At 39.8% G+C, this 25,923-nt stretch overlaps 1 protein-coding gene and 1 long non-coding RNA gene across 5 annotated transcripts in view; one reads left to right on the top strand and one right to left on the bottom strand.

Annotated features, from left to right (window-relative positions):
• The window catches only part of phkb (phosphorylase kinase, beta), a 102,914-nt gene that overhangs the window by 40,675 nt on the left and 36,316 nt on the right, over positions 1–25,923 (bottom strand). For all 4 annotated transcript variants that reach the window (XM_053316132.1, XM_053316141.1, XM_053316158.1 and 1 more), the window contains 6 exons: positions 22,143–22,238; positions 19,630–19,827; positions 14,653–14,710; positions 12,969–13,046; positions 11,302–11,460; positions 10,025–10,119 (listed from right to left, as the gene is read on the bottom strand). In XM_053316132.1, the coding sequence (XP_053172107.1) occupies positions 10,025–10,119; positions 11,302–11,460; positions 12,969–13,046; positions 14,653–14,710; positions 19,630–19,827; positions 22,143–22,238 (684 nt within the window). The remainder of the gene's footprint in view (positions 1–10,024; positions 10,120–11,301; positions 11,461–12,968; positions 13,047–14,652; positions 14,711–19,629; positions 19,828–22,142; positions 22,239–25,923) is intronic.
• Positions 17,150–25,923, top strand: part of LOC128355807 (uncharacterized) — a 30,288-nt gene continuing 21,514 nt past the window's right edge. Inside the window, exon 1 of the long non-coding RNA XR_008321143.1 lies at positions 17,150–17,200. This is a non-coding gene — a long non-coding RNA (uncharacterized LOC128355807). The remainder of the gene's footprint in view (positions 17,201–25,923) is intronic.

Below are 25,923 nucleotides of genomic sequence, written 5' to 3' on the forward strand. Positions count from 1 at the left end.
ATCTCAAATACCAGAAGATCAGGTTTGGAGAAATGCCTCTCTAGTGCCTCTAAAGTCTTTTGTGTGCAGGGGTTAAAGCCAAGCCACTGAGTGCAAGTGTGAGCTCTTGTACTCTGTCAGCTGTTACAACCAACAGGAAGCTAATAGAAGCCAAGATGTTTCCTCTCAGCACACCTGGCTCCAAACACAAATCCAGTATTCATCTAACACTCCGAATCCAGCAGCAGACGGGGTTGGTATAACCTTAGTGTGTGAGGGATGTGACAGGCTTGTGTTGAGGTGAGAGTTTGAATGAATTGAGCACAGCGGGTTCAAATATTTGATCTCAGCAGGGTTTTTTTCGCCCGTCCTCCCAGATGCCTCACTTTCCCTTTGTTTCGCCGCAAACAGGAAGCCGCTGAACACCGGAGCCGGCCAATAACACTGACAGTGAGACGGAGAAACGAGAGGAGCCAAGCCAATCAGACATCGCTAATGGGGCCCCTGGCAAAGACTGCAGCTTGTTACACAGAAGAAGCAGCAGAGGAGTGTCTGAGGAGGATGGAAAAACACTCACACACATACACACACTCACACACACACATGCACGCACACAACTTCTTAAAGTATATAAACACAGTAGGTGCACGTATCAGGAAGAGCGCAAGATCAGAGGACACGTTTGAGCCCGGGTGGTGTGTCAAGTGTTAATGTATGCAAAGTGTGTGTGAGTCTGTCTGAGTGATGTCCATTTCCCTGTAGGTTAAGGTCAGTAGCCATCTCTCTAGGGCTTTTACTGTCACAGACCGCTGGGCTCAACATGTCCTACCCGCCACCAGGCCATTTGGCAAACAGCAGGGTTTAGCACATTCTCAATCTGTGTGTCAGTGTGTGTGTGTATGTATGTGTGTGTGTGTGTGTGTGAGAGAGAGAGACAGAGAAGGGGAATTAGAAAATGTGTGCATCTTGGCGTGATTCAGTTTGAAAATAGGGTGTTATTGTCAGTGTGTGTGTCACATCTGTTCCCTGCTGTCAAAGTGTGTAGATTATTCAATGGCGTCCTATCACTGACCCTTGAATCCAGCAGGAACACACACACACACACAACCACCACACACACAGACACTTATGTGCTGTGAAACATTAAACACGGAGGAGTAGTGAAGAATGCTGCCACTGAAATGACTCCTACAGTGACACGGCTCTTTGGAACAGCAACCCTGGGAGATTATGAAAGAGGGCACATATAGGTCTGTTGGTTTATTGACGCAGAAAAAAAAAAACACGTCTCCACACTCGCCGCCTTGTACATACCACCACTCAATGAAACACATTAACGCCCTGAAGCAAACGGACTGGAAAACATTGTACACAGCGGGAGAAAGCCAAGTCCCCTCTCTTCATCCTCCTCCTCCTCCTCCTCCTCCAGCTGCATTCAAAGGACAATCATCTACATATATATAGCGCTGAATCAAAATGTAACATATGTGCCACTTTTTGATGTTAAATCTACATCAGTAATAACTCATAGTTCTATTGTTATTCAGCTTAGTTTAGGAAAGCTTCTTCTTTTACTACAACAATCCTCTCTGAAAGGGAATTATGGTTTTATATTTTATACTGTATGGATTAAATGGAAGGATTGGAAAAGGAAACCCAAATTACATTTAGAGTGAATCTTGTAGGTTGTATATTAACCATAAACATTTGTATATCACATACTGTAAGTCTGAGAATATGAATCAGTATTTCATAGAAAGAGAAATCACATTGTACGCAGAATAATGAGTTAGGTTTTGTATTGAGTACTATTCTCATGTCTGTATTTTCATCATGAAGCTTGCCCAAGCAGCCAATTAGCTTAGCACAAAGATTAGAAAACAGCTTACCTGGTTCTATCTAAGTTAACCAGCTGCTGATCATAGTTTCATATTTATCACACAGGCTCAAACAGAGTTGGATGATCTTCTCATCTAACTATCAGAGAGAATACAAAGGCAGTTTCCAAAAAATGTTGAACTATCCCTTTAAAGGACAGCTTCACATTTTCTGAAGTAAATCTTAAGATAATACTCCCTCGCCAATACAGTGTGTATATTGAAAGGGCTTTTGTTATTACGCCTCTTCATATTGGCTTTGAGCTAATCCCTTCATGAAGTGTATCTAATGTAATCAGTGTGGGTGAACATTATTCCAGTAATGTTTTTTAGTTGATACCACCCTGGTAACAACCAAAGTTACAATCTTAGTATCCAGTAGCAGATTACTATTATTCTACCTTTACGATGTTTCATTGTCAGTATAGACAGAGGGATCAATCACATTGATCAATAAATTAACGATTACAAATGATTACAATAAAAAAATTAACAATATCCTACTTAGACGATGTGGCGAGACACAATATAATTGCTCTTTTAATAATAAATCAGTATGAGTAACTATTGACTCATAAATAATAAGAAGGAGATGGGAAGAAAAGAAAGAGCAGTATGAAGTAATGAAGTCCCTGTTCAGCTATCTGAGTCCTGCCCTCTCTCCACCTCCAAGCCTAACATTTTTTAATAGTCTACAATAGTTGGGTCCACCAGCTGCTATGAAAAATATCTGTGGTAAGTAAAATATATTTGACTTGCTGTATGTTCTATTCTTCACCAGCCAAATACACTGGAGAAGAATGTTTTCTAGGAGTGTTGATTCTCACTTGTATCCACAGTATGAGTGTATTACTCACTGGATTCTGTGAAATTCATTATGAACTCACATTCAGAAACACAGGGCATTTCACAGGATCCAACTTTTCATTCACAGAGTTAGGAGCTGAAGAATAAACACAGTGTGTTCTGACACAGTGCGTTTAATATACAAAATAAAACAAGTTCATCTCTGTCTCTCGTCCTCCACACCCCTCTATCCTTCATCCTCACTCCCCTTCATTTCTCTCTGACCCATCACCCATCTAGCCTCCCCCGTTTCCCTCTCTCTCTCTCTCCCTCCTTTCATCCTGCCTTTAAGGAGGTGTGTTTGTTCCCCACACTGTACTATCCAATTGGGGGCCTCTCTTGACCCACGTCTTATCTCTGATTGATGACTGACGGCTGCCACAGTGTGGACCGAGATGCAACTTTTCCATTAACCTTGTTCTCACATAGTACAGATGTGTGTGTGTGTGTGTGTGTGTGTGTGTGTGTGTGTGGAGAGAGAGGGAGAGGAATCTGACAGAAGCTAAAGGTTCCCAGAGAGTTTGTCAATGACATAGTTGAGTGGTAGGTTGCTTCGTTTCTAATGTGCACGAGTGCTATTTTGTGCTGTATGTGGGTGTACAGTATGTGGGCAGTTACATTCCACCAAAAAATATAGAAAACAAAAAATAGAACAAAACTCAGAGACGAGAAGGGAAGGATTCGGACTAAGAGAATGTGACAGCGTTAGCGTGTCTGAATAGCTAAGCAGATTAAGGGGATGACATTAAAAAACAAGCAAGTGTGTGACATAAGCAACACAACCAACTAATTCACTTTTACAGCCATTCACCATTTCTCAGATCATCCTGTTGTAACGCCCGCTGCGTATTATTGCATGTTTGTCAGCGGGATGTCACGCCACGCTCCCCAGGGTGCGTTTGATCTGACTCACCCTCACAACCCCAGGAGCGCGTTGTCTCTCATGCAGAAGAAAAAACAGCCGACCACTGCACTTCAGGAGCCGCTAAATATCAAGGAAAGCTGTACTTATCCACAGGGTCAAGCTTTAAAAAAAAAAAAAAAAAAAGAAGAAGCAATTTTTCAGCTATTATTAAAGCACAGAGGTGTCAGCATTGGTGTACTAATGCACTTTTGAAGGTTTTTCCAGCATATGCTACATGGCTTACATGCATATTGAAGTTGTGTAGTCTTATTTTATAGCTTCATATTCTATTTAAAAGGCATGCCATTCATTTGGTAGTAAAAGGTTCCTGTGCATCAAGCTCCACTATGTATTAATGATGCATGTACACCTCATTCACTGACTAAATCACAACTTCCACCCACCCTCCATATGCAGGTTGTTTCAGGCAAAAAAAAAAAAAAAAATCCATATTCCCTTCCAAGCTGAGTTGCACACATGATGCAAATTTAATGCATCACCTTACCTATGTACAATATGTGGGTATGTGCTGTATAATCACATTTAAATTTAGACAGGCCACGTAAAATTGATGCTGTGTCGTGCACATTCTTAATACATTCTTCGAGTGACTGCGGGAGAGTGTAAAATTGTTGCCGTGTCAGCTCCCGACGTGCCGGAGTCACTTCTGCGGGGCATCGCGGGGTTTTTCGAGTCACGGCGTTCATGGGATTAAAATGATGTGACAATAAAACACTGCAATAAATACATAAATAAGACTGTAATCACACATATTAGAGACTACTTAGGTGGGGGATTTGCGTTCAAGGGGGAAAACACATTAAGATTATAGTCACAACATCTTTTTCCGTAACTTATGCCCAATGCTTAATATATTCTGACAACCTGCTGTTCCGAATAGCTTCCAAATGGGATCTGTCGAAACGGAGGGGTTCTGGATGTTTGGTGGAAATTATTCAAACAATGCACCGCTATTTACAGCAGTGTTTACAGGTTATATAAAATAGTGAGATCTCGCCAGCACCAGCTCTTCTGCAACACATTCCTTTATCAATCAGACGTCAGAGCCGATGTGGAATAACCCCGCAGTAACCTTACATAAGCTCGGAACCAAGCAGGACAATATTGCGCTCTGTTCATGGCTTTAATATTGTGCGGCATCTCATTTTCTCCAGCTGTGGAACGAATGGATGCAGGGACTTTTAGTGGTAGCATAACATTTGGAAGGAATGGAACTATGAATAATACACACACACACACACACACATACACACACACACACACACACACACACACACGCGGGCATGCATAGAACAGCGCCTACAGACGTACACATGCAGACCTCTCTCATACGGATGAAGACGGAGATAGTGATATGTACTGTAGACATGTATGCATGCACACTCATAATGCAAATGTGTTCTTTTTCTTTTCTTTTTTTTTTTTTTGGATGCACAAAATGGGAAGCAGATTATATGCAGATAGAGAAGGAGAAAGGGGAGCGAACAAATCAAGCCTTAACTCCATGTGAAAGCTCAGCACGCCCATGTGCCTTTCCTGCCTGCAAACCAAACACTGGACGTCGGTGATGCAGAGGCAACAAGACAGCTGCTGCACACACACACACGCACACACACACACACACACACACACACGGGGGCACACACATTCTAATTTCTTGCTTGAAACTCAAAACACGAAACTAACAAAAAAAAGTGCAAATAACTCCTTTTTTCTCTTTTTTTACTCTCCCTTATTTTACCTCTGCTCATCTCAGGCCTTTCACCCACTAAACACACACACACAAGACTACCCTGACACAGTAAGGTGTAAAAGAGATTCAGAAGCAAAAATAGATAAAGAGAAGGACGAAGAAAAAAGGACTCAGAGCCACGGACAGACGGTACAAAGAGAACCGGACAGAGGTGAGAGAAACAGCGGCGGACAGAGGGAATAGCGAATGAATCCTACAATTTTTGTTTGACCCTGCGAGGCGCTCGGCTTAGAGCCAGCCACATGAATAAACAAACACATCTAATTTCCCCTGGCTGAGGGCAAGATGGAGGCACGCTCTGAAACTCAAAGTCTGTTGATTTGCTGCATTCATGTCATCCGGGGAGAATAAATTACTCTTAATGTCGGCTTTCAGGTGCTGCCGCTCTGGAGCTTGGTTTGCCCACGGAAGGTAATTTACTGAGTTCTAAAGATGCTCAGAATAAGCTCACATGCATCACCTGTGTCTTCCTTTCAAACCATTTGACCTACAAAATGAAAGACTTCACATCAAATCATTTTTATAATGAGTATTTTGAACGATATACATGCTACAACTTTGCATGTGATGAACACAGACATTTTTGGCTATAAAACACAAACTCATATGTATCATTAAATATGTGCATAGCCAGACTACAATACATGTTCTACTAAAACATCAATGGCTTCAAAAGACACACTTAAAATGCTAATGTAGCAGGTGCAGGTGGCTGCTGTGTAAACATTTTCCACTGCAGGTGATGTGCTTTCTTGCATTACATCCAAGATTCGATGTAATTAGCAATGAAATTATGAATAAGAAAGCCAGTGAGAAGTTGTAAAAGGAAGACGAGGCTGTTGTTGTGACAGAATGAGCCTTCTAGGCAGATAACCGCCCTGCTTTAAAATCGAGCTGAGCAACACGAGTCACTTGCAAAGCAGAGTCTTGTTATCTCTCTTTATCAGGTGCACATATGATATAACAAGGCTTTTTTTTAAATGCTGCTGCCAAAAAAACACCAAAGAGTTAAACCATTACACATGAATCCTTCTTTAAGTTGTATTTAGTGTAAAAATGCTGCACTGATGAAGCTCCACCAGCTAGTAACGATGGATGTTTTACTACCCTATGTGGACTCTGATTCAGGGCTTTTCGCACCAGGGTTCCCATCATGCAAATATAATGTTGCCATGGAGATGAGTTAGCGGTTGCTTTGAGCTTCTGCTTCTTTATATTTTGGCGACTCTGCAAAATGAATCAGCACAAAAAGGTTCCTGTTTACACTGTAGGCATGAATGTGTAGATAACTAGTTTTCCATACAGATACTACAACTAGTCTAAAATTGATTAAGAGCTGATTAAGAGGCAAGATTTGGTGTTGAGATTTTGAAGAGTTATTCTTCTGAGAAGTACTAAACTACATTAGTGAGATACAAAGGATTCATTAAACTTATTGGTTTTCTTGCAGTGCATAAGATGAGAAGACTGATACCAAACTTATATGTCCATTCAATATGAAGCTGGAGTCAGCAGCAGGCTAATTTAGTTTAGCACAAAGACTGGAAACAAAAGGGAAAGTGCTAGCCTGGCTCTGTGCAAAGGCAACAACCCTTCCAGCCTCAGCAAAGGTCAATAATTATATCGTTTTTTGTTTAATCCACTTAAAAACTAGTGTAAGAACACACACGCTGCAGTTTTATGTTCCAGAAAGCAGGCGCACTCACTTTAGCTTTCACAGTTTGCATTAAAATCTGTAACAAGTTGTCAGCTTTTCAAAAACCTCATTAACAAGATGTGCAGACCTAGAATTCTATTTCAAATGGCCGTGAAAAGATAGCGCCTCATCACTGTGACACTAAACCACCAGGCTTTCAGTATTTTTTTTTTCTCTTGCAGATATGAAGTCGGAGTAAAAACATTCATTCACACTCACATTTATTTGGACCGCATGTGGCTGAAAACATCAAACTAAATGTGATAGGCTTTTGTTGATGGGCTGCACACAGAGCAGCGCCTGCATCAGAGGCCGGGCTCCCAGCGAGCTGTCACGCTGCCTAAATCCAGTTTCAACAAAGTGTTATTGTGATAGAAATTCAGATAATCTTGACAAAATATGCAGCCTACCTGAGGGGAGTCAGGCTTCACTCACGCTGCATAGCAGTTCAGAAGGAGAATTCATAAAAGCATTGCTGCCAGCACAGTGGCGCTGCATGTGTTCATCCTGTTTTTCCTACAGAGAAATATCAAACTGCATCTGGTAATACAAGTAAACTGATGCTGATTCGCTGTTATTCTGTTAACAATGACAATATTTAAAATGATTTCTATTTGATCTCAGTGTAAGGCTTAAAAAGGGCACAGATCATACAATCTCTTTCAGCCCTTTAGCAAACCAGGTGTTGTAGATCTACATATATGCACATTAATACTTAACATATTAGTACTTAACATAGCTGAGAGTGCATTAGAGTGAGAGTGGACCCAAGTCAGAGGATGACTAGCAAAATGGAAGTGTTTGAACACCTTAAAATGCTTTTTTTGACAGAGAAAGACTAGATCAGAAAAGTCTCTACACAGCTTGTAAATGTCAAAACTCTTTAACAGTTCTAGTCCCTTACAGAGCCCACTTTGCCTATATTAAAGATGATTAGTATGCCCCAGAGAGTAAGATAATGATATTTGTACTAAAGAGGCAAATGTTCATCTCTGAAGTCTTTTTGCTGCTCTCTCTGTCTTTTTCCTCTCTCGCTGCTCTTTCTGTTGATCTTTCTCTCTGCAACCTATTTGATTCACTCTGGGGTTCCTCATACCTCTCCGGACCTTTGCTCTCTTGTTCTAGCACCGTCTTATCAGCCCAGCTACAAAAACCAAAAATTCAACACACGGGAGTAGAACAGGATGTATCAATCCTCACTGTACAGCAAAGAGAATGAACATCAGGACGTTGTCTGCGTATCGGCGCCTTTCATCTGCGTGGTCCTCAGGGCCGCCAGCCGTCTCAGATATGGATTAAACCTCAGACCACTCAAAGAAGGAGTTTGGTAGAGGAAATGGACTGGGTTTAATCTCTGTCTGCAAGACTGGCCCTTTGGCAAGGTAAAAAAAGCATGGCCTTTGCTTTTTAAGTGGTGATGGATGAATTGTAATTAAAACTTTAGTACTCATGAATAACACAGCCAACGTATGCAGGACTGGGTGGTGGGAATTTTATATATTAGATTTGGGTGTTGCCTGAGGTGGTCTTTGTGGGTAGACAGTTTAGAAGTAGGGTGAATTTATAGTACATTTGTGCATTGAGGGGGAACAGCCTCTCAGCCTATGCACAAACCTGTTGTAGAAGTAGTTGGTGTGTGCACTCTCAGATTCAGTCTGGGATATGGCAGGTATGAGTCTAATCTGTCAGGTTGGGTTCTCTCCTGATATCTGACAATGAACTATAAATCAAAACCTACGTCATAGGTGTCTCTGGCAGGACTCCTATTCTGTTAACCCCTCCAGTGTTAGGGTTAGGGTTAGAGGGTTAGGGTTTCAGGGGTTATTAACTGGGTGGATATATAATCTTTTTTATTGACTCTTTACTGTAATTTGCTTTTGCTTATACCACAGCCATCTGTTGTTCTAAACTAATTTACAATATCAATATGAACTGTAAGTAAGGATGGCAAGATTGAGACTTGGTAAAAGAATGTGGATACAATGCCTAACAATAAGAACAATGCAACCATCTGACATCACACTGGTGTCATACATTGAGTGAATGTGGACTTTCAGATCCACTAAGATGAGATAGAGGCAGGTAGAAGAAGCAGGTAGACAAGCAGGTAGACAAAGAGCTAGATGATGAGAATCACTATTGAAAAGACAGTCTTAATGTTGTCCTGACTGTGTTGTCAGGGATGCAGGGCTGTTGTCTATTTGTGTAGGCTAGATGTGTTCAAAAAAGAGCCAACTGACATTTGATGGTCCCTACTTCTGAAATGTGAGTACTTGATGCTTTTCTTTGTCACACATGATAGTAAACTGAACATTTCTGGTCAGACAAAACAGTTCACAGTTCACTTTGGTTGTGGGAAAGAGGAAGTTTTCAATACTGAGTGACATTTTATTGGCAAAACAATTATCAAGAAAGTACCTGGCAGATTAATCAATACTTAGTTGCTGCCCTAAAAAGCTCATTTCCATTAGCCAGGACTATAAAACTCCTCACACAGGCTTGTGGTCATCGAACACAATTGTGAAATATACAATTTATAAGGTAATACTGTGTCTCTTACTTACACTCCTAAGACATGACTATAGATATTACAAACAGAACTCAGTAAGGGGGCAATTAATCTATTGCCCGTTCTCTACCAATACAGCAAACAACACTTACTGCTTCTTGACTTTTGAAATAAAACATAGCCAGCAGATAAAAATAAGTTTCACCATATAGAATGTTATTACTACTTAAGACTAAAAGCCATTAAATGCTCTTATAAGTCATATGTATTAGGTAGAGTACAGATTAACAAGCAGTGTGCAGATGTAACATTGCTGAGGTTAAATGTTCATAGTGCATGGGAGTAGATAGAATTTGGAAATTAATTAAACTAAATAAATAAAGTAGTGGTAAAAGACAGCAATGTGACGATGGTTAAACATGGTAACACTAAAGCTTACCAGATTGGAGTATCGCATGCTGACGTTGCGCTGGTCCTGGCGAGGCACATAACGATGGATGGGATCAATATCTTTAGGGCTGATCAACTCATCCACTGGAATGTGAGCACACGCACGCACGCACATACACATACACACAAACACACACACACACACACAGAAACATATAAACCATTAACATGTAGTATAACCAAACACCAAAGGTAAGCTTAAAGGCATCATTAATACAGACATAGATACACACCTTCATACACACACACACACACACACACACAGACACACACACACACACACACACACACACACACACACACACACACACACACACACACAAACACACACACACACACACACACACACACACACACAATGAATGAGTCACACTGTGTCCATGGATACATGTCAGTGCAGAATTAAAGTGGCAATCTTAAAGATCTCTGTTTTGGACTCGTCAGCAGCACCATATGGCAGTAAGTGGTAACTGCAGGTGTATTAGTGGACCTCACTCGACCTCCCAGAGATCCAGATGCTTGTGATTTCAGTGCACGACAGCAAAGTCACCACAGATACAAGTTCATTATAATCATAATACTGCTAATGCAAGTGCTTTCATAGGCTGAATCAGCATTGTGTTACTTCATTCAAAGATAGATAGTGACTTAGCAGACTTTAATTTAAATTAAACACTTTAAAATTATAACTTTGTTACAGTTACAATCATGTAATAATCATCAATGATGAAAAATTAAGTAGATTTTTGACAACCCTGAATATTTTCTGTTTTAATACAAATGACGTGGTGAAATGAATCTCATCAGATATGACCTTCATCTTAGTTCTACGTTCTTGATCAGCTTACACACTGATGTTAGAATGAACAGATTTGGTGCGTGGGTTCAAAGCAGCATACTGTACAGCAGTGGTTCTCAACCTTTTTGGTGTTAAGGACCCCCAAATTGATACACATCAGGCCGTGGACCTGTATTTGATAAAATGTGGTTTCATGGATCCCCATCTGATGAGATTTAGTTATTCCATAACTGTGTATACCATAGATTGGCAGATTAACAATGAGAGTGTGAAACCTATGAACCGAACAGTCATTCCTTTACATTCTCTCATTGGGCTAACTTCTAGTCACTTAAATAATAGTGAAATTATAATATTCCCCATTTTCCTGGGACTCCCTGGAACCCCCTGAACGACCCCAGGTTGAAACGCACACACGCACGCACACATAAACACACACACACACAGGCACACACACAGTGGCATACCCAGCAGCTTGGCGATGTTGTAAAGGGCCTGACCCCACAGGAAGTACTGCCCATCTCGACCAGAGTTACTAGGGAAACGCTTCTGGCTTCCATGCTTGTTCTGCTCCGCCTCCACAAAGTCAGCTGGTACGTGGTAGTATTTAGGGATCACAGGGTGGCCTGACATGAGAGATGAGGACTGTGAGAACAATGTGGGTGTTTGTGTGTGAACAACTAATTGTTTCAAATCAGTACAAACAGCAAATAAAATTAACAAATACTAAGCCTATTGATTTGCTCCATAATGATCCACTGATTGATTATAGGTACATTTTGGTTAGTGTGGCTCTAGATCTCTTAATAGCTGCCCTCATCTGCAATTTTTCTTAAGTGATTCAAATGGGTCTGGTTTTGTGTTCACTGACGTCTGTTCCTCCAGCTGGAAAATAACCAAGCCAATCACAGCTTTGTAAACAAGATCACAAAGACGATTTGTGTGCCAGAGCCGGAAAAACAACTACATCAATTAAAAACAGCGACATAAAAATTGCTCAAAGAATGGCGACAAGTGAGGCAGCTGCACGGGTTATCGTAAGTCGTTGTAACTTCCATACATAACAACTTTTAAATTGAGATATTTCTTCGATGGTTGTGAAAACGGTAACTGCTCCTAACAAGCACAGCCTCTTGTGCCTCACTTGAGCACCATTTCAGACTGAATAATGTAGTGAACAAAATGACTTCAGCCTGATTATGATGTTTTGGCCACTTTGAGTGCATAATTGGTCTGAAGGTACAAGTAGTAGGAGTGGAAAAATTGACCGAGCATGTGTACTTGTATACAGTTACGCCGTGGTCATTTTCTGTACTTTGAGTAATCTCTACATTTCTGCTTTACCTTTACTTCAGAGTTTGGTCTAATATGAATCTAACCTAATCAAAAACACTACTTCACTACACTACAGTACAGCATCACGTCTACCAACGCTATACCATGCATGTGTCTATGTATCATCAAAACAATGGGAGCCCATTACTCCTGAGAGGTCACCTGAACCTGCAGCAAAACAGACAATAGCAGCTTGTGAAATACATTTGTGGCTATAATGGTGTATGGGAAAAATACACTTGTATTATCTGTTAAACCCAGCCAATTAACATGAGGAGTTTTGTTAATTCATAAATAACCGGTACAAAGGCGCTGTGGAGATGTCCAGGTCAACTTAAGTTAGTTCTGTCTCACACCATTATCTTTACTACACTCCAATTATTCCTGTCCTATTATGAACGGACCAAAAGAATCGAAAAGCTCTTGACATCCCTATCATTTGACTGTCTCTCCACACAGCGATGAGTGTAGGTTAATACGGAAGCTAGACTCTTTGCTCATGAGGAAAAGGCTGAGTTGACTTGAATGTAACGCCCCCGTGAGCCTCGGTCACAGTATGTGGTGTATGAATATGGATGATGGGATTTAATAAGAGACAGTTTTCATTGCTAGAGGGAGAAAGAACAGAGGCACGCACAGAAATAAAAAAGCTCCAAGATGAGCCAGGTTGATGTGCTGAATCAGATTAGTTAGTCATGTGTGTGTTTGTGCGCTTGTAATGTGTAATCCTGTGGTCACTGCATATTTATGTGTGTATGTGTGCGTGTGTGTATTCATATGTTTTCATGTGATTACTCACCGTCAAAAGACTGGAAGATGACGGGTTCAAGAAGTTCCTGGTATTCTTTGACCTGAGCCTTATTTCCTCTGAACACACCTGCAAAACACACACACACACACATACATACACACACACACACACACACACACACACACACACACACACACACACACACACACACCAGAGTTAATCTAAAGTTACATTCGACATCTACATACTATGCAAATCTACACAATCCAGATGCTCATGTACATGTAATGGTAAGGAAAATATGGAGTAGTTGCTGTAAGTACTTAATGCATGTGTGTGTGAGTGGGTGTAAGTGTGTGTTTGTATGTGTACGTACATGCATGATGTGCGTTTACAATGCAAGGGCACATTCTGAAATCTAAAACTGCGACATGGACTTAATAATTTTTTAGATGAACTCAGTTCTTTGGTTGCCCTACAGCAGAATGAACTTTTTAAAAATTGACTTTACTTTTAAATTTTAATGGATATTCTACATATTACAGCATGAGTTGTTTAATATAAAATGAGATGCATTAAACATATTTACACTCATCTTTCAATATAATGAATGACCTGTTTCCTGATCAGATGGAGGCAAGCTTTCCACAAAAAACACCCAACGAATGACAGTCCAACATCGTATCTCTTCCTCTTATAGCCTACTTTTGGTCTCCACCACTCTGTCTGGATCTTTAGCTTCTAGTCTTTAGCTACCAACAATTTAGCATCGTCTTCACCTGCTAGTCTTTATGTGACTACATATTAACATTGTGTGTGCCATTTGGTGCTGGGCAGGTAGTGTGTAGTGGGATTTTACAGCTTTATTTGCAGAAAACAGCTGCCTGCTCTCAATATGCTAATGAGAGCTATGAGAGTGAAGTGAAACAGTAAAGTTGCGGGCTCCAAACTCCAAAAATTACATTAAAGGATATTTAAATGTTGAGGGGGATTGCAGAGTCAGATGATCATTTTCTGTGGGTTTGTTGCTATGAGCTACCACTTTCCCATTCACAGTAATTTGAGTTATTTGATCCATTGCTGATAAAAATATTGATTATAGCAGCCGCTAAAGTGCTTCACAAATAAAACACATTACATCAGTTTAATCAGAAATCTGAATTATGCAAATTCAATCTCACATTAGTTTACTTCATCAGCCAGCTAAATGTCTTCCAATGGGAAGACATGCTCTTCAGGGCTGAAAAAGCAACAAAAGGTAGTGATTTTTATTCACTTTGCTTTGTTTTTATTTCTTCTGGTTTTGTTTGTGTCTTAGTTTTAGAGGTTTGAATCAATTTGATGGATGCTTTATGCTTTTTGGGCTGTTAAGAGACGGTCCCATAAACATAAACCATTTGAAGGTCTGAGCTGGGACAACAAGGCATAAATCACAATTGTTTATCGGTCAGAAAAATGTCAGTGGAGTATAAAATTATATGAGGGGGATTAAATGATGCTTGAATTCATATTATGTTGGAGAAATGACTCTTTAGTTTATTTCTGACCATTCCCCAAGGTTCACCCACAAATTTCACACGCCACATCCTTTTAAAAAAGTACTCCTAAGTCCTCTAAAACCTGGCAAACAAGAAAATGTAATTTCCTGTCAAATGCCCCAAGTCTGACTTCTATCTTGCCAATGACCCACTTGAGGCATCTTAACAGCAGCTATGGATAGAACAAGGCTTACCGTCAATCATCATGTAGATGAAAAACATGGGAAACTCGCACTCGATCCCATCAAAAAGCTGTAGAGAGACGGAGAGAGGAGGAATTACTGCTTTTCCATTTCAGAGAGAGGACAGAGGCACAGGGACTTGAAAGCAGCGGATGGCTGAACTTCAGTAGCACTGAATATATAACAGCATGGCACGGGGAAAATAGCAGACATGACATTGAGAATGAAAAAAACTGACAGAACAGACAAGAATAATAATAATGCTTCCCCTCAAGGTCATTTTCTTATATTCAAAAGTTGTACTGATTGTTTTAAAGAGGATATGAGAAGGTCTGAAATGTCAGAAAGTTTATGATGCAACAGTAAACACAAATACATTAGGCAAACTGAGACGAATGCTAAAAGACTTAGAAGTAGAATAAATACAAACATTATTTAATGTAGAAAAACTGAAACAACACCACACCTGTAGCTTATATTAAATATGGACATGGTATAAAATGACACTTTGTTGCCCTCTAGTTTGGGTCCAGTTTGTGTTCACACTGTGCTTATTACAAATAAAGTATGAAGTCATATCTACTGACAGGCAACTCACTGACTAGACAGTTTTGACAACTGTCATCCTTCATCATCAGTGCAACATGGACCCAAGTGAGGAAATTAAACTTCAGAAATAGACAGCATGTCCGTATATTTATCTCCTCTGGTGGCCAAAAAGAGCTCATAAAGAAAAAAAATCTTATTAGTATAGAAACATTGTATTAGTCAGGGCTGCATCTGGACATAGAATATCACGAATAGTGATGAACAGGCAGAAATGGATGCCAAAAAAAAGAAGGAATTTTGTAACATAATTCTGGTCACCATATTTGCATTTTACTCCCTTTCTGCTAAAATACAGAGTAAGATACAAGCTCAATATTCATCTGTCCAGTTGATAAGTTTGTACCAGGCAGCTCATAAAAACCAGGTTTGCTTGTTGAACCAAGCATGCCTTAGTAAGGTGCTGGAACCAGTAGTACGCCACCAGAACAACTTCAAAGCTCTTCTTCTTCCCTCATAAGGTGATTTGACTACTGAAACCTTGCATGAATATTCATATGGATTGAGATCTGGTGCCTGTAAAGATTCCCATCATCATCATTTTCACACTCATCAGTACATTCAGTGACCCCTCATGACTTCTGTGGACACTGCATGTGTTATGATTCTCTGTGTAAATTAAACCTCTCCCTCATGAAAACTCTTTATGCCATTAACTTAGAAACTGATTGACTGACTGACTGATCAAGCTGAAAGAGTAATTGATGTGCGTGTGCATGACTGTGTGACTGTTTTCAGCTGAGTGAACACAGATAAATAAAAAAACAGCATGTGGCAGAAGCTGGAAAAAAAATCTTTCAGAACAAACACTGGGATTGACATTAGCACCATCACTTGTTGGATTATTCCCTGACTATTACTCAGCCAGAAATCCTATTATGGATCACTACACCAAACCGTCTTAAGCAATTTTGGTGATACGGCACATGTAGAGAGGACAGTGAATGAATCAGAGCCTTATTAATTCTTATAATTCAATTTCAGCTTGTTTGGGCTCGGCTAAAGAGGATCAACACAAACAAGCGGTGGAAATAGCACATCTGTCCTTGCTAGAATAACCATTTTAGTTAGTATCCAAATGTGTGTGAATCATCAAGGTCAGCATGTAAAAAGATCAAACAGCTGCACACTTTATTAGCCTGAGATCCATCATTCAGCGCACGCATGTGTGTGTGTGTGTGTTTTAGCCCACGTAACTATAAATGTCATTAGCCCACACTATCTTTGTCCCTCATCTCTTTCAATAATCTCCACGCTGATGGAAGATGACAGAGATTACGTCCTAATGCAATCACAAATGGCTGTTAGAGCCGGCGCACCCACACAAATGCATACATACAGCAGCAGAATAATAATCACCGAGCTGTGACTCTACCGTCTGTGTTGAATGTGCTTCTTTAAATGGTTAATGCCTGCGCTCTGTGATTACGCAGGTATGCATGGCTTCAAAATGTGTGTTTCAGCCGAGATAAGAAGCAACAGCAGCTATCGGGTGGTGAGAGGAGGATGAGAGACAAAAAGTGTAAAATGGCAGGAAGGAAGGTGCATAAACAGATACAGAAGCAAAGGAGGGTTTATTTAGAGGGAGGGAGCAGGTTTAAGAGAGAAAGGGAGAGCTGAGGCAGTCACCCAATGAGGCCTGTGCTTTTTGGCCCGTTGAGGCTGTAAACAGCCAGGGATCCCTGGTGTTTTGTGCTTGAGCGGCTCGACTGATTGGTAAAACTGTCTATCACACAGGCTGCTGCTCTCTGTCAATGGTAAACAGACATGGAGCATAGACGTCTGCCCTGCTGCGAATTCTCTCTTAAAAACCAACAACAACTTCACTCGATGTCTTCTGCAGGGAGACAGAGTCTACCCGGGACTTCTTTTTCACCAGGCAGAGCTCACACTGTGTCAGATACTCCCTTGGCATTTTATTACTCGGGTGTGCTTGGCTTATCACTCAAAGGAGGTAACATTTTACTTCTTATTTCACATTTGTAATATCATTCCTCCATTGCACCTGTAAAATTGGCAAGTGCATCTTTACTACATTAAAAAATCAGCAGCTTTTTTTAATATTCATTACAAAGAAATAATAATCTTAACTGCATTGTGTAATAAATTAGCACCTGGCACAGTTTCCTCTCATATAAATGGATTCTTTTCACTTGCAGTATTTGCTGATGTAGTGGCAAATATATAACTGTTAGTCGATGCAAGGGGAAACGGCAGGAGGAGCAATCACAAGTTTAAATTATGAAAATTAACTGGCATCAGTGTCTTTCTCAGTAAATCTTCCAGCCTGCTGATAGAGCAGAGGGAAGGTTAGAGCCTTAAGGAACTAAGGCATTAAATAATGTTTTACTACTACTTAATCGTAAAGTCTTTGTCTTCTATTATCTGCAGGATTAAAGAGAGTTAATTTCAAAGCATCAAGTGGTTCAGAGTTGCTGTTCTTGCCCCATGAGCGCCCTGTGTGCCAGGACTTGCAACATGCAGAGCAAACTTCTGCTTTCTGTGTCTTTTCTATCGTTTTTAACTCAAAGGCTGCACCTGTCTCTCTCCTGCAAATAAAAGAACCACCAAATTCAATCTAATTTAGCAAAAGGCAAAAATATTGTCGGGAACATTTGTCACAGCCACATGGCAGCTGTCAGAGCTCTGAGCTGAACATCAATCTGTCGGGGTCCTGTTTAAGTACATAAAAAACAGGTCACCGCTGGCCAGCCACAAGGACTTCAAATCAGGGCAGAACTCTAGCTTTTTCATGTGTAATATGTCTATTGTAAATTATTTGGCAGTGTTTTCTTTGTAAATGTCAATTCATTCCAGTTTCAAATATCAATAGTAAACTATGCAGTATAAGTTGGAAGGTTAAGCTTTGTTTCAGACAACATTTAAAATAGAACTGGTGTTGCTTTCATGAATTGTCTGATTGAGAAATAACCAAGCATTTAGTGTAGGTGGCTCAACAGGAAGTTGATAAGTACACAGGATAAGTGATAATATCAAAGTTGTGTCACAAACTGTGGTGACGCCAAACCTCTTTAGTGACCTTATTGTGAAAGTGTAGCATCCAATCTTTTACTTCTTCAGTACATCATGTACTCTTCCATGATGAGACACTCCAGCACTGCATCACAAATCTGTAGTTGCACACTTCCCATCTGAAGTCAAGAGGCCTCAACGCCACTTGTGTGACATTGATATATGAAAGATGCACTGAGTTTTTTAAATGCTCAATAACAGTCGCTCAGAACTCATGAGACTTTATGAAAGACTCTCCAGATCAAACCAAAACTCTGGCTGATCTCTGTCGTTCTCTCCACCTACCTTCCTGAGCTCATACTCTGAGAGGTTAGTTCTGCGGCTAATGCAATGATTTGTTTAGCATTAAGTGTCCAGCCTCTGACTCACCCATTGTACGCTCACTGAGCTGATTCTGAAGTTTATGCATTGTCATTTCGCCAGGATCACAAGGGATTTGCAAAAAGGGCATTGAATTCACAGTCATACACATACATGCATATCGTATGCATGAGCACACACTGACAGGAACTGACTCATGCACACCCAAAGACAGGAAGATTTAGGGTGAAATATCTGGAGGATATAAACACTTCAAATGTGAGAGGCTAAGTCACAGGCAGATCTTTTAGTATTATCATAAAAGGATAATACCTTTAGAAGGATTATACATTTCAAAAACTTTTTAAATGTCAAATTCAAGCTATTCCAAGTTTAACTTTTTAGGTTGTATTTGATTCCAACAGCATATAAAATGATGATAATATGATAGTAAGCATGTTAGCATACTGATGTTAGTATTTAGCTCAAAGCACTGCTGTGCGTAAGTAGAGCCTTGCAGATCCCTAGTGTGGATGTAGACTTGCCTTAGTTTTAACATGGTTTGTATAAAAAGAACATTTCCCTTTAAACTTGACCTGTTGAAAGAACATAAAATGTTGCATGTAGGAGGGACTATTCTTTTAATCTCTGATGGTGTTCCTCAAGGGTCTGTCCTGGATCCCCCACTGTTATTTATGCTGTATGTTTTCGATCAGTATACTCCTTTTTGAGGTATTATCAACAAAAACACCATTAACATCAATTGTTATGCTGATGACACTCAGCTATGCGTCTATCTAAAACATGTTAGGTTACATAATGTGTTCTGTATTTTTCATGTCTTGTCATTAAGAGATGGATGCTCAAACTGTTTTTAGCTAAATGAATTTATCACTAGCCTTATTAAGAATCATCCAATCTGATGCAGAAGTCCTACTTAACATCAAAGGTTGGAGGGATTCATTAGAACAATGAAGAAATAATAAATCACAGATAAAAAGAGAAAAACAGAACATGAAATAAAAATCCTCTTTCTGGCAAAAGCACTACCTTCATTTCTGCAGGTTTGTAATAGCGGCGATTCTTGTCTTCATTTGCGGTGCGGTAGCCATCACGGAGGAAGCGCTTGAAGCCATATTTGCCCCGCAGCTTGCGGACAATCTTGTCAAGTGTCTGAGTGTAGAGGGCGTCATCGTCCACTGCAAACGCAGGATAGCTGATGGTTGGAAGCAAGGCAGCATCTGTGTTCTGCCAAAGAGAAAAGAACACAGACTCACTAAAGACAACTTAAAAACATTGTCTACAGTTTTGTTTCCCACTTAAACTGAACTTAAACAGAACAGAATATCAGAATAAAAGTTTAACCACAATCACTTATAGTTACTGTATTGGTCTAAAGTCTGAGTGGCTTATACCATTTAACTCAGACATCTTATAGATAGATAGATACAGGGTGAAAAAGAGTAAAAGCATGTGGTTATGAACCACAAACTACAGCACCCTTATTTACAGTCAAATCATGAACTGCCAAACTAAAATTCAATAGGAATAATCATTAGGAATGAAAATTATTATTAGGACTGACAAGACATTACAACTGGGCATCTAAAACTCTCATTTTAGTTCTGTTTGGTTTACTCTATTAAGCAATGTAATTGAAAACAATTAGGCCCAAGCTTCACTGCAAACAGCCACACTGCAGTAATTAAAGTTTATTAGACACAGTAGCTTCCAAAAAATAAAATACTTGCTTTCCATATTCTGTATTGTCTATGCAATTAAGGCACTAATAACTGCAGTCACACACTTTATGACAGCTATGGACCAGTATGTCAGCCAGCTAAAGGACAAACCACTGTTCACAAAGGAGCCACCTGCTGCTCTTGCCTTTTCCAATACCTTCTTATTCTTCAACCACTTGTTACAAGCCCAATCTACGTGCACTTTGGCAAGTACAGCTGAAATGGGATACCAGCTTGCAGAACACATTTGATGCAGAAATTCAATGTGTCTAAAATTGAATATTGAACTCCAATCTTTTGCCATAGCATAAGAGGTACTGATATTATATTGATATTTTGGTTATCTTGACATCATTGTGTACTATATTGGTCTCCCGTTGCCAACTGCACTCCTTCCTTCTTCTTAACATCAATCTCATATGGCTATAATGTCTCTCTTGGTCGTCTAATTACACTCATTTCCACACAAGCTGATGGCAGCTATTCTGCCTGACACATTCAGCGCACAGAGAGAGATGTGATCATTTAAGTGTCTGCAGGCGGTGGAGTGGGGAGAAGGGGAATGATTGTGCTCCTGCTTTCTCCCACTACATACCATTTATTTTTTTCACCTCTTTTTGCAGCTTTACCTCCCTCCAGCTGTACTGCCACTTGTCACTTTCCCTACTGTATGTCTTGTCAACACTGAACCATCAATAATACATGTATGTATGGATTTAAGACTGCACTGTGAGGGAAATGCATCGTTGAATAACAGATATCCCGTGCGTCCATGATTTGTTTGATGTGAGCAATTAAACTTTTAAATTTTTTGGCATATGTGCTGCAGTTTTCTATTTCAGTATTTGATAGGTTGAGATTAGTCACACAGCTGCTCTGTCCAGACTCAAGTATCTCATTAAATATTGGACAGATTTTTATGAAATTCATATTCCTCAGAGGATAAAGCCAAATGAATATGATGATCCCCCAAATGCTTTCGTTAGTGCCATAATGAGGTTCACATTTTTATTTTTTGTAAGCTATCTCATAAACTATTAGATGGATTTCCATGACATTTACCACAGTTATATGTGGTTGGCAGAGGATATTAGCAGCTCTGTGAGGTTGCAATTAGCCTGTGCTAAGCAACAGTGCTAACATATTTATGCTAACATAGTCGAATTTGCGCTAAACACAAAGTAAAGGTGAGGCTGATGGGAATGACATTACTTCTGTGGGTATTTAGACATAAACCAAAGTATCTGACCTGATGCTAAACCTGAAGATGGTGATGGCGTTGTTCCAACTTTCATGACAATTCCTACTATTCCTGTTGAAACTATTCACTTAAAACCAACAAAACATCAACATCATGTTGGCACTAGAATAAAAGTCTGGCCATCACGAAAGTCATTCAGATATGTCTCTTGGAACCATGACTGACCATAACACATTTTTAGCCATCCATTGAGAAGATGAAAAAAGTGAAAAAAATACAACTAACTAGCTGTTGGCGCTAGATGAAAAGTCAAGGAATCACCAAAGTCAGTAGGGTTCATCCTCTGAGGACAAAATTTCATGGCTATGTATTTAATAGTTGTTGAAAAATTTCATTCTGGATCCAAGTGACGGATGGTTAGCTGATCTCCTGTACATTTAGAGAAAATGTTCACAGGTGCACATTTAGATGCTTTTTTTGTCTAAGTGGTGCAGCTGTGTGTATAATCTATACCAACCATTGCTGCTAGTGTGGCTATTAAAAGTATTCCATTTATAGGTTTTGTAGTCATCCATAGGGTGATTGTGGTAGATGCATAGATAGATGATTGATGGACTCACATGGGAGCGTGACTCTCGGGGCAGTAGGGAGCAGAGGGTTTGCCTGTTTCTGTTGTGGGCGTCCAGATCCACAAATATCACTGACCATGAACAGCCCTGCAGAGCAAAAAAACAAATACACACTGCAATCTAGTAACTCTGTAACACACAGTACAAGTACAACAACATGTTTTGCATGTGGACACCTGTAAACATGAAAAAAGATTCACAACAAGTCGATCAAAAAGACATTTCACAGCGTAATGGCAAAAACGACATGTGGCCCACTTTAAAGCCTCCACCATCACACCTCCTCACATCAAAACATACTTTCGCTGTTAAACCAGGGTGATATTTTTGGGTTGCACATTTATTTGAAGTACAGTGTGGGAGTGCTTTAACAACAGAGTTGAGAGTCATCCTATCGCTTCAAAATACCCACATACAAAAATGAAAAGTGGCTAAGTCAATGCAGTTTGTCCATCCAGTGCACTTAAGAGAGGGGCCAGTTTACACTTTTACTCAGTAACGCAAGTGATCAAACCATTTCAGGTTTTAAAAAGTTGGTCCAGTGCACTTCAGCCATCCATCAGCAGCCCTGACATAAAACCAACTGAGTCACTCCTCAACCTGCTAAGCAGTTTCTAATGTAAGTCAAATGCATTATGTATGAATACTGCCAGAGTCTATTTTTTTCCTTCCTAAAACAGGTCCAGCCAGGGCTTTTAGTCAAATCAGCAAGCTTTCCTGTAGCAATTTACATAGTGCAGTGGATTGGGGGCCACCGATGTAGGCAGCTGTGTGACAAGTCAGAGAAATGGCCCTCACAGGGAGACCTTTTCTGGTGTTATAGCAGCAGAGTGTAAGAAAACTGAGCATGTAAGACGAGTCAATTAGCCTTGGTTTTTGCTCTCTTGACTGTGGTTTCATTCAAACATTTTCAAGACGATTTTTTGAGTCTCTTATAGTTCCACTCTGAAAAAAGAAGTTTCATAATTCATTTGGGCATGACAGACAAAGAATTTTAAATTTTTAAATTATGAGCCACTATTAAATGGTTGAGATGTCCATTTACATTAAAATGCACGTTGGTGTGCCTGATCCATTAAACAGGGATCATTTTAATGACTGACTTTGAATAAGAACCATGTGTGAAACCAGAGAAATAAAACATTTTACACAGACATAACAATTATCAATCTCTTTTTTTTATCATTAAATTCTAGAAAACTGTAATTTAGAAACAATAGAAAGTCACACAGTATTCTGTGCAGTATTTCTAGAATTCATCTGAGTTTTGATGCCACAACTCAATGGCTTTTCGGGCAATAGATCCTCATCTTGTAGTTTTCTTCAAACCATCTCTGACTTGTTCAAACACAACAAAACTGAGTCTAATTGGACACACCCTCCCCTTCCAAGCCCGCAAATCAGAGAGATGTGGTCAGTGTCCATTGCTGTTTACTGTGGTTTTCCTAGTCCATTCAGCATCATAATTACTAGTATTAAACTGGATTTACCTGATTACTGACTGTTCAGAAAATTAGACTTCTTATATACTAATACTTTTGTCTAAATACAATGGGACAGCATTACATTTATCACACTGACAACATATAAAATGTAATTTTATGAGAATATTCAGAATTGCATTTTTACCAATACTACTTTTATCATTAATGGACATCTCATTATGTTTAATTATTTTTCAAATCTTAACATCTCTGTGCAGTAGGCCGTCTTAAACTAATCTACATCCAACAAAAAAATAAATGAATTAAAATTATTTAAAAAAATTATTACTTTTGAAAATCACCATTAACAGGCTTCATGCCATAAGCCATTTTTCTGTCACTAGCCACCTGAAAAGTTCCTGTAAACCACAGCACAAGAGTCAGGTTGAGTTAAATGTGAGTTTGAACTTTTTTCTGAAAAAGATAACCGTAACTCTAAATGTGCTCTACCAGTAACAGTAGAGACAACCATTAAAAGAGAACCATAACTTGTAATCATTCCTACATATAGGCAAACGACTGCCAAAAAACAAAAACATCTGTCAAATTTTCAACTATAAATTTTTATACCCCTCCATACTACACTGCTTTCCCCCTCCAGCTACTCTGAGAAGTTAAGAGTGCTTCCCTCTATCATGAAAATGTGACTTTATGAGTCAATTACAGGCCACCATAATCTCTGCCAGAAAACCATCAGTATGACTACTATCATTAGGGGTTGCATATAAACACTGACAGAAAATAGATTTCATAATGCCCCTTTCTAAGACCCTATAATGACACAGTATAAATCAACTTGACACCATTTTCTGTGCTGGCATGAAGTGAAAGGATTTAATTAATAGATTTATGTCAAATTGAAAATGTTAATGCAATTCCACTTGAAAGAAAAGATAAATTAAAAAAACAAAAAAAAACTGGATTGAGTTAGGTAAGTGTCCACTCCACTTCATCCCTGCTCTTGACTGGGTGTGAATTAGCTGACAGTCCCGAGATAGAAAGCGGAAACTGTTAGGATTTGATTGTCCAGCCGTGTGTACACAGCTCCATGAATTTAATGGCTAGTTTTAAAGTTGAAGGATCCTCCTCTCGCCGAGATCAATTTTATCTACCGACTTCAATTTGTCACACTAAGAAACTGCTATCTTTGCATCCGCTCTCAGACTCCGGGGGAATAGTGACATTTTTTTTTTTTAAATCAAAAGTTCACAAAACTGAAGGCTGCCCATCCATTTATTTAGCACAAAGGCAAAAAGTGACACATGCACCCACAAGTGTCTGCAGCCAGAGTAAAATGTGATAACGGAGTTCAGAACATACTGAATGTTCCGGCTACAGGGGGCTGTGGGAGTTACATTTGGTGTTGGAAGGATGAGAGTCAGCTGGGAAATCAAGATTGATAGAGATCATTAATAAGCAACTGGATGGCTTGTAGCGCCTCAATTCCCACAGAGGAACAAGAGACTGGATGAGAAACACACACACACGAACACACACATACACATTTACGGAAGCCTCTCACCGCATGGATCGTAAAGCAGCCACCTCTATAAATTGATTCTTTCAACAAACTGAGCTCGATGACAAAATCTATTTCAAGGCCCGGTTAAACCCCTCGTTCAGCGGCTGATCAGGAGAGAAACACAAACAGTGACTTTAATGTGCACTCAGCTAAGATGATGTGGAAAACACTCCCAAGTTTAGATGCATTAGATGTCTTGAGTAGCCATTGCTGGCTAACGCCCCGGCTGGAGAAAAAGAAGAAGATAATAAGAGGAGGGAAGGCTCGCTACTGTAAGTGGATGGCTCCATTTTCCAATCCATTAGCAGGTATAATGAATGTCCCTGTTTTTCTCTTTCCTCCAAACAAGCAAGAAAGGAAAAAAAAAAGATATCCACTAATGGACATTGTAAAACAGACTGGGAGATTTGGAGAGAAACGGGAGGGCAAACATCAAGTGTGGAGCATCCATCAAAGTCTGTAGGAGAACAAACAACTTGCTGAGCTGAATGTAAACACAGGAAATGATCCTCCTGGTGGTCAAATATGCACTCGGAGAAATATTCTGTCTTCGATGACAGCTGCGCTAATAATACTGATGATATCTACTTTTGTATAAAAAAGCCATATACATTCTGCCACACAGGCTGGTGATTTTTCTTTGCACAGGACATCAAGCATATCTGGCTGATGTATGGAGCTGTAACAGGCCCCCGCAGACCTGAATCAGAAACTAGGCCGCATATCTATAATGTGATATTGCATCATGTGGCACGATTAGATGAGA

This window comes from Scomber japonicus, chromosome 1 (assembly GCF_027409825.1).
Source record: "Scomber japonicus isolate fScoJap1 chromosome 1, fScoJap1.pri, whole genome shotgun sequence".
NCBI lineage: Eukaryota > Metazoa > Chordata > Actinopteri > Scombriformes > Scombridae > Scomber > Scomber japonicus.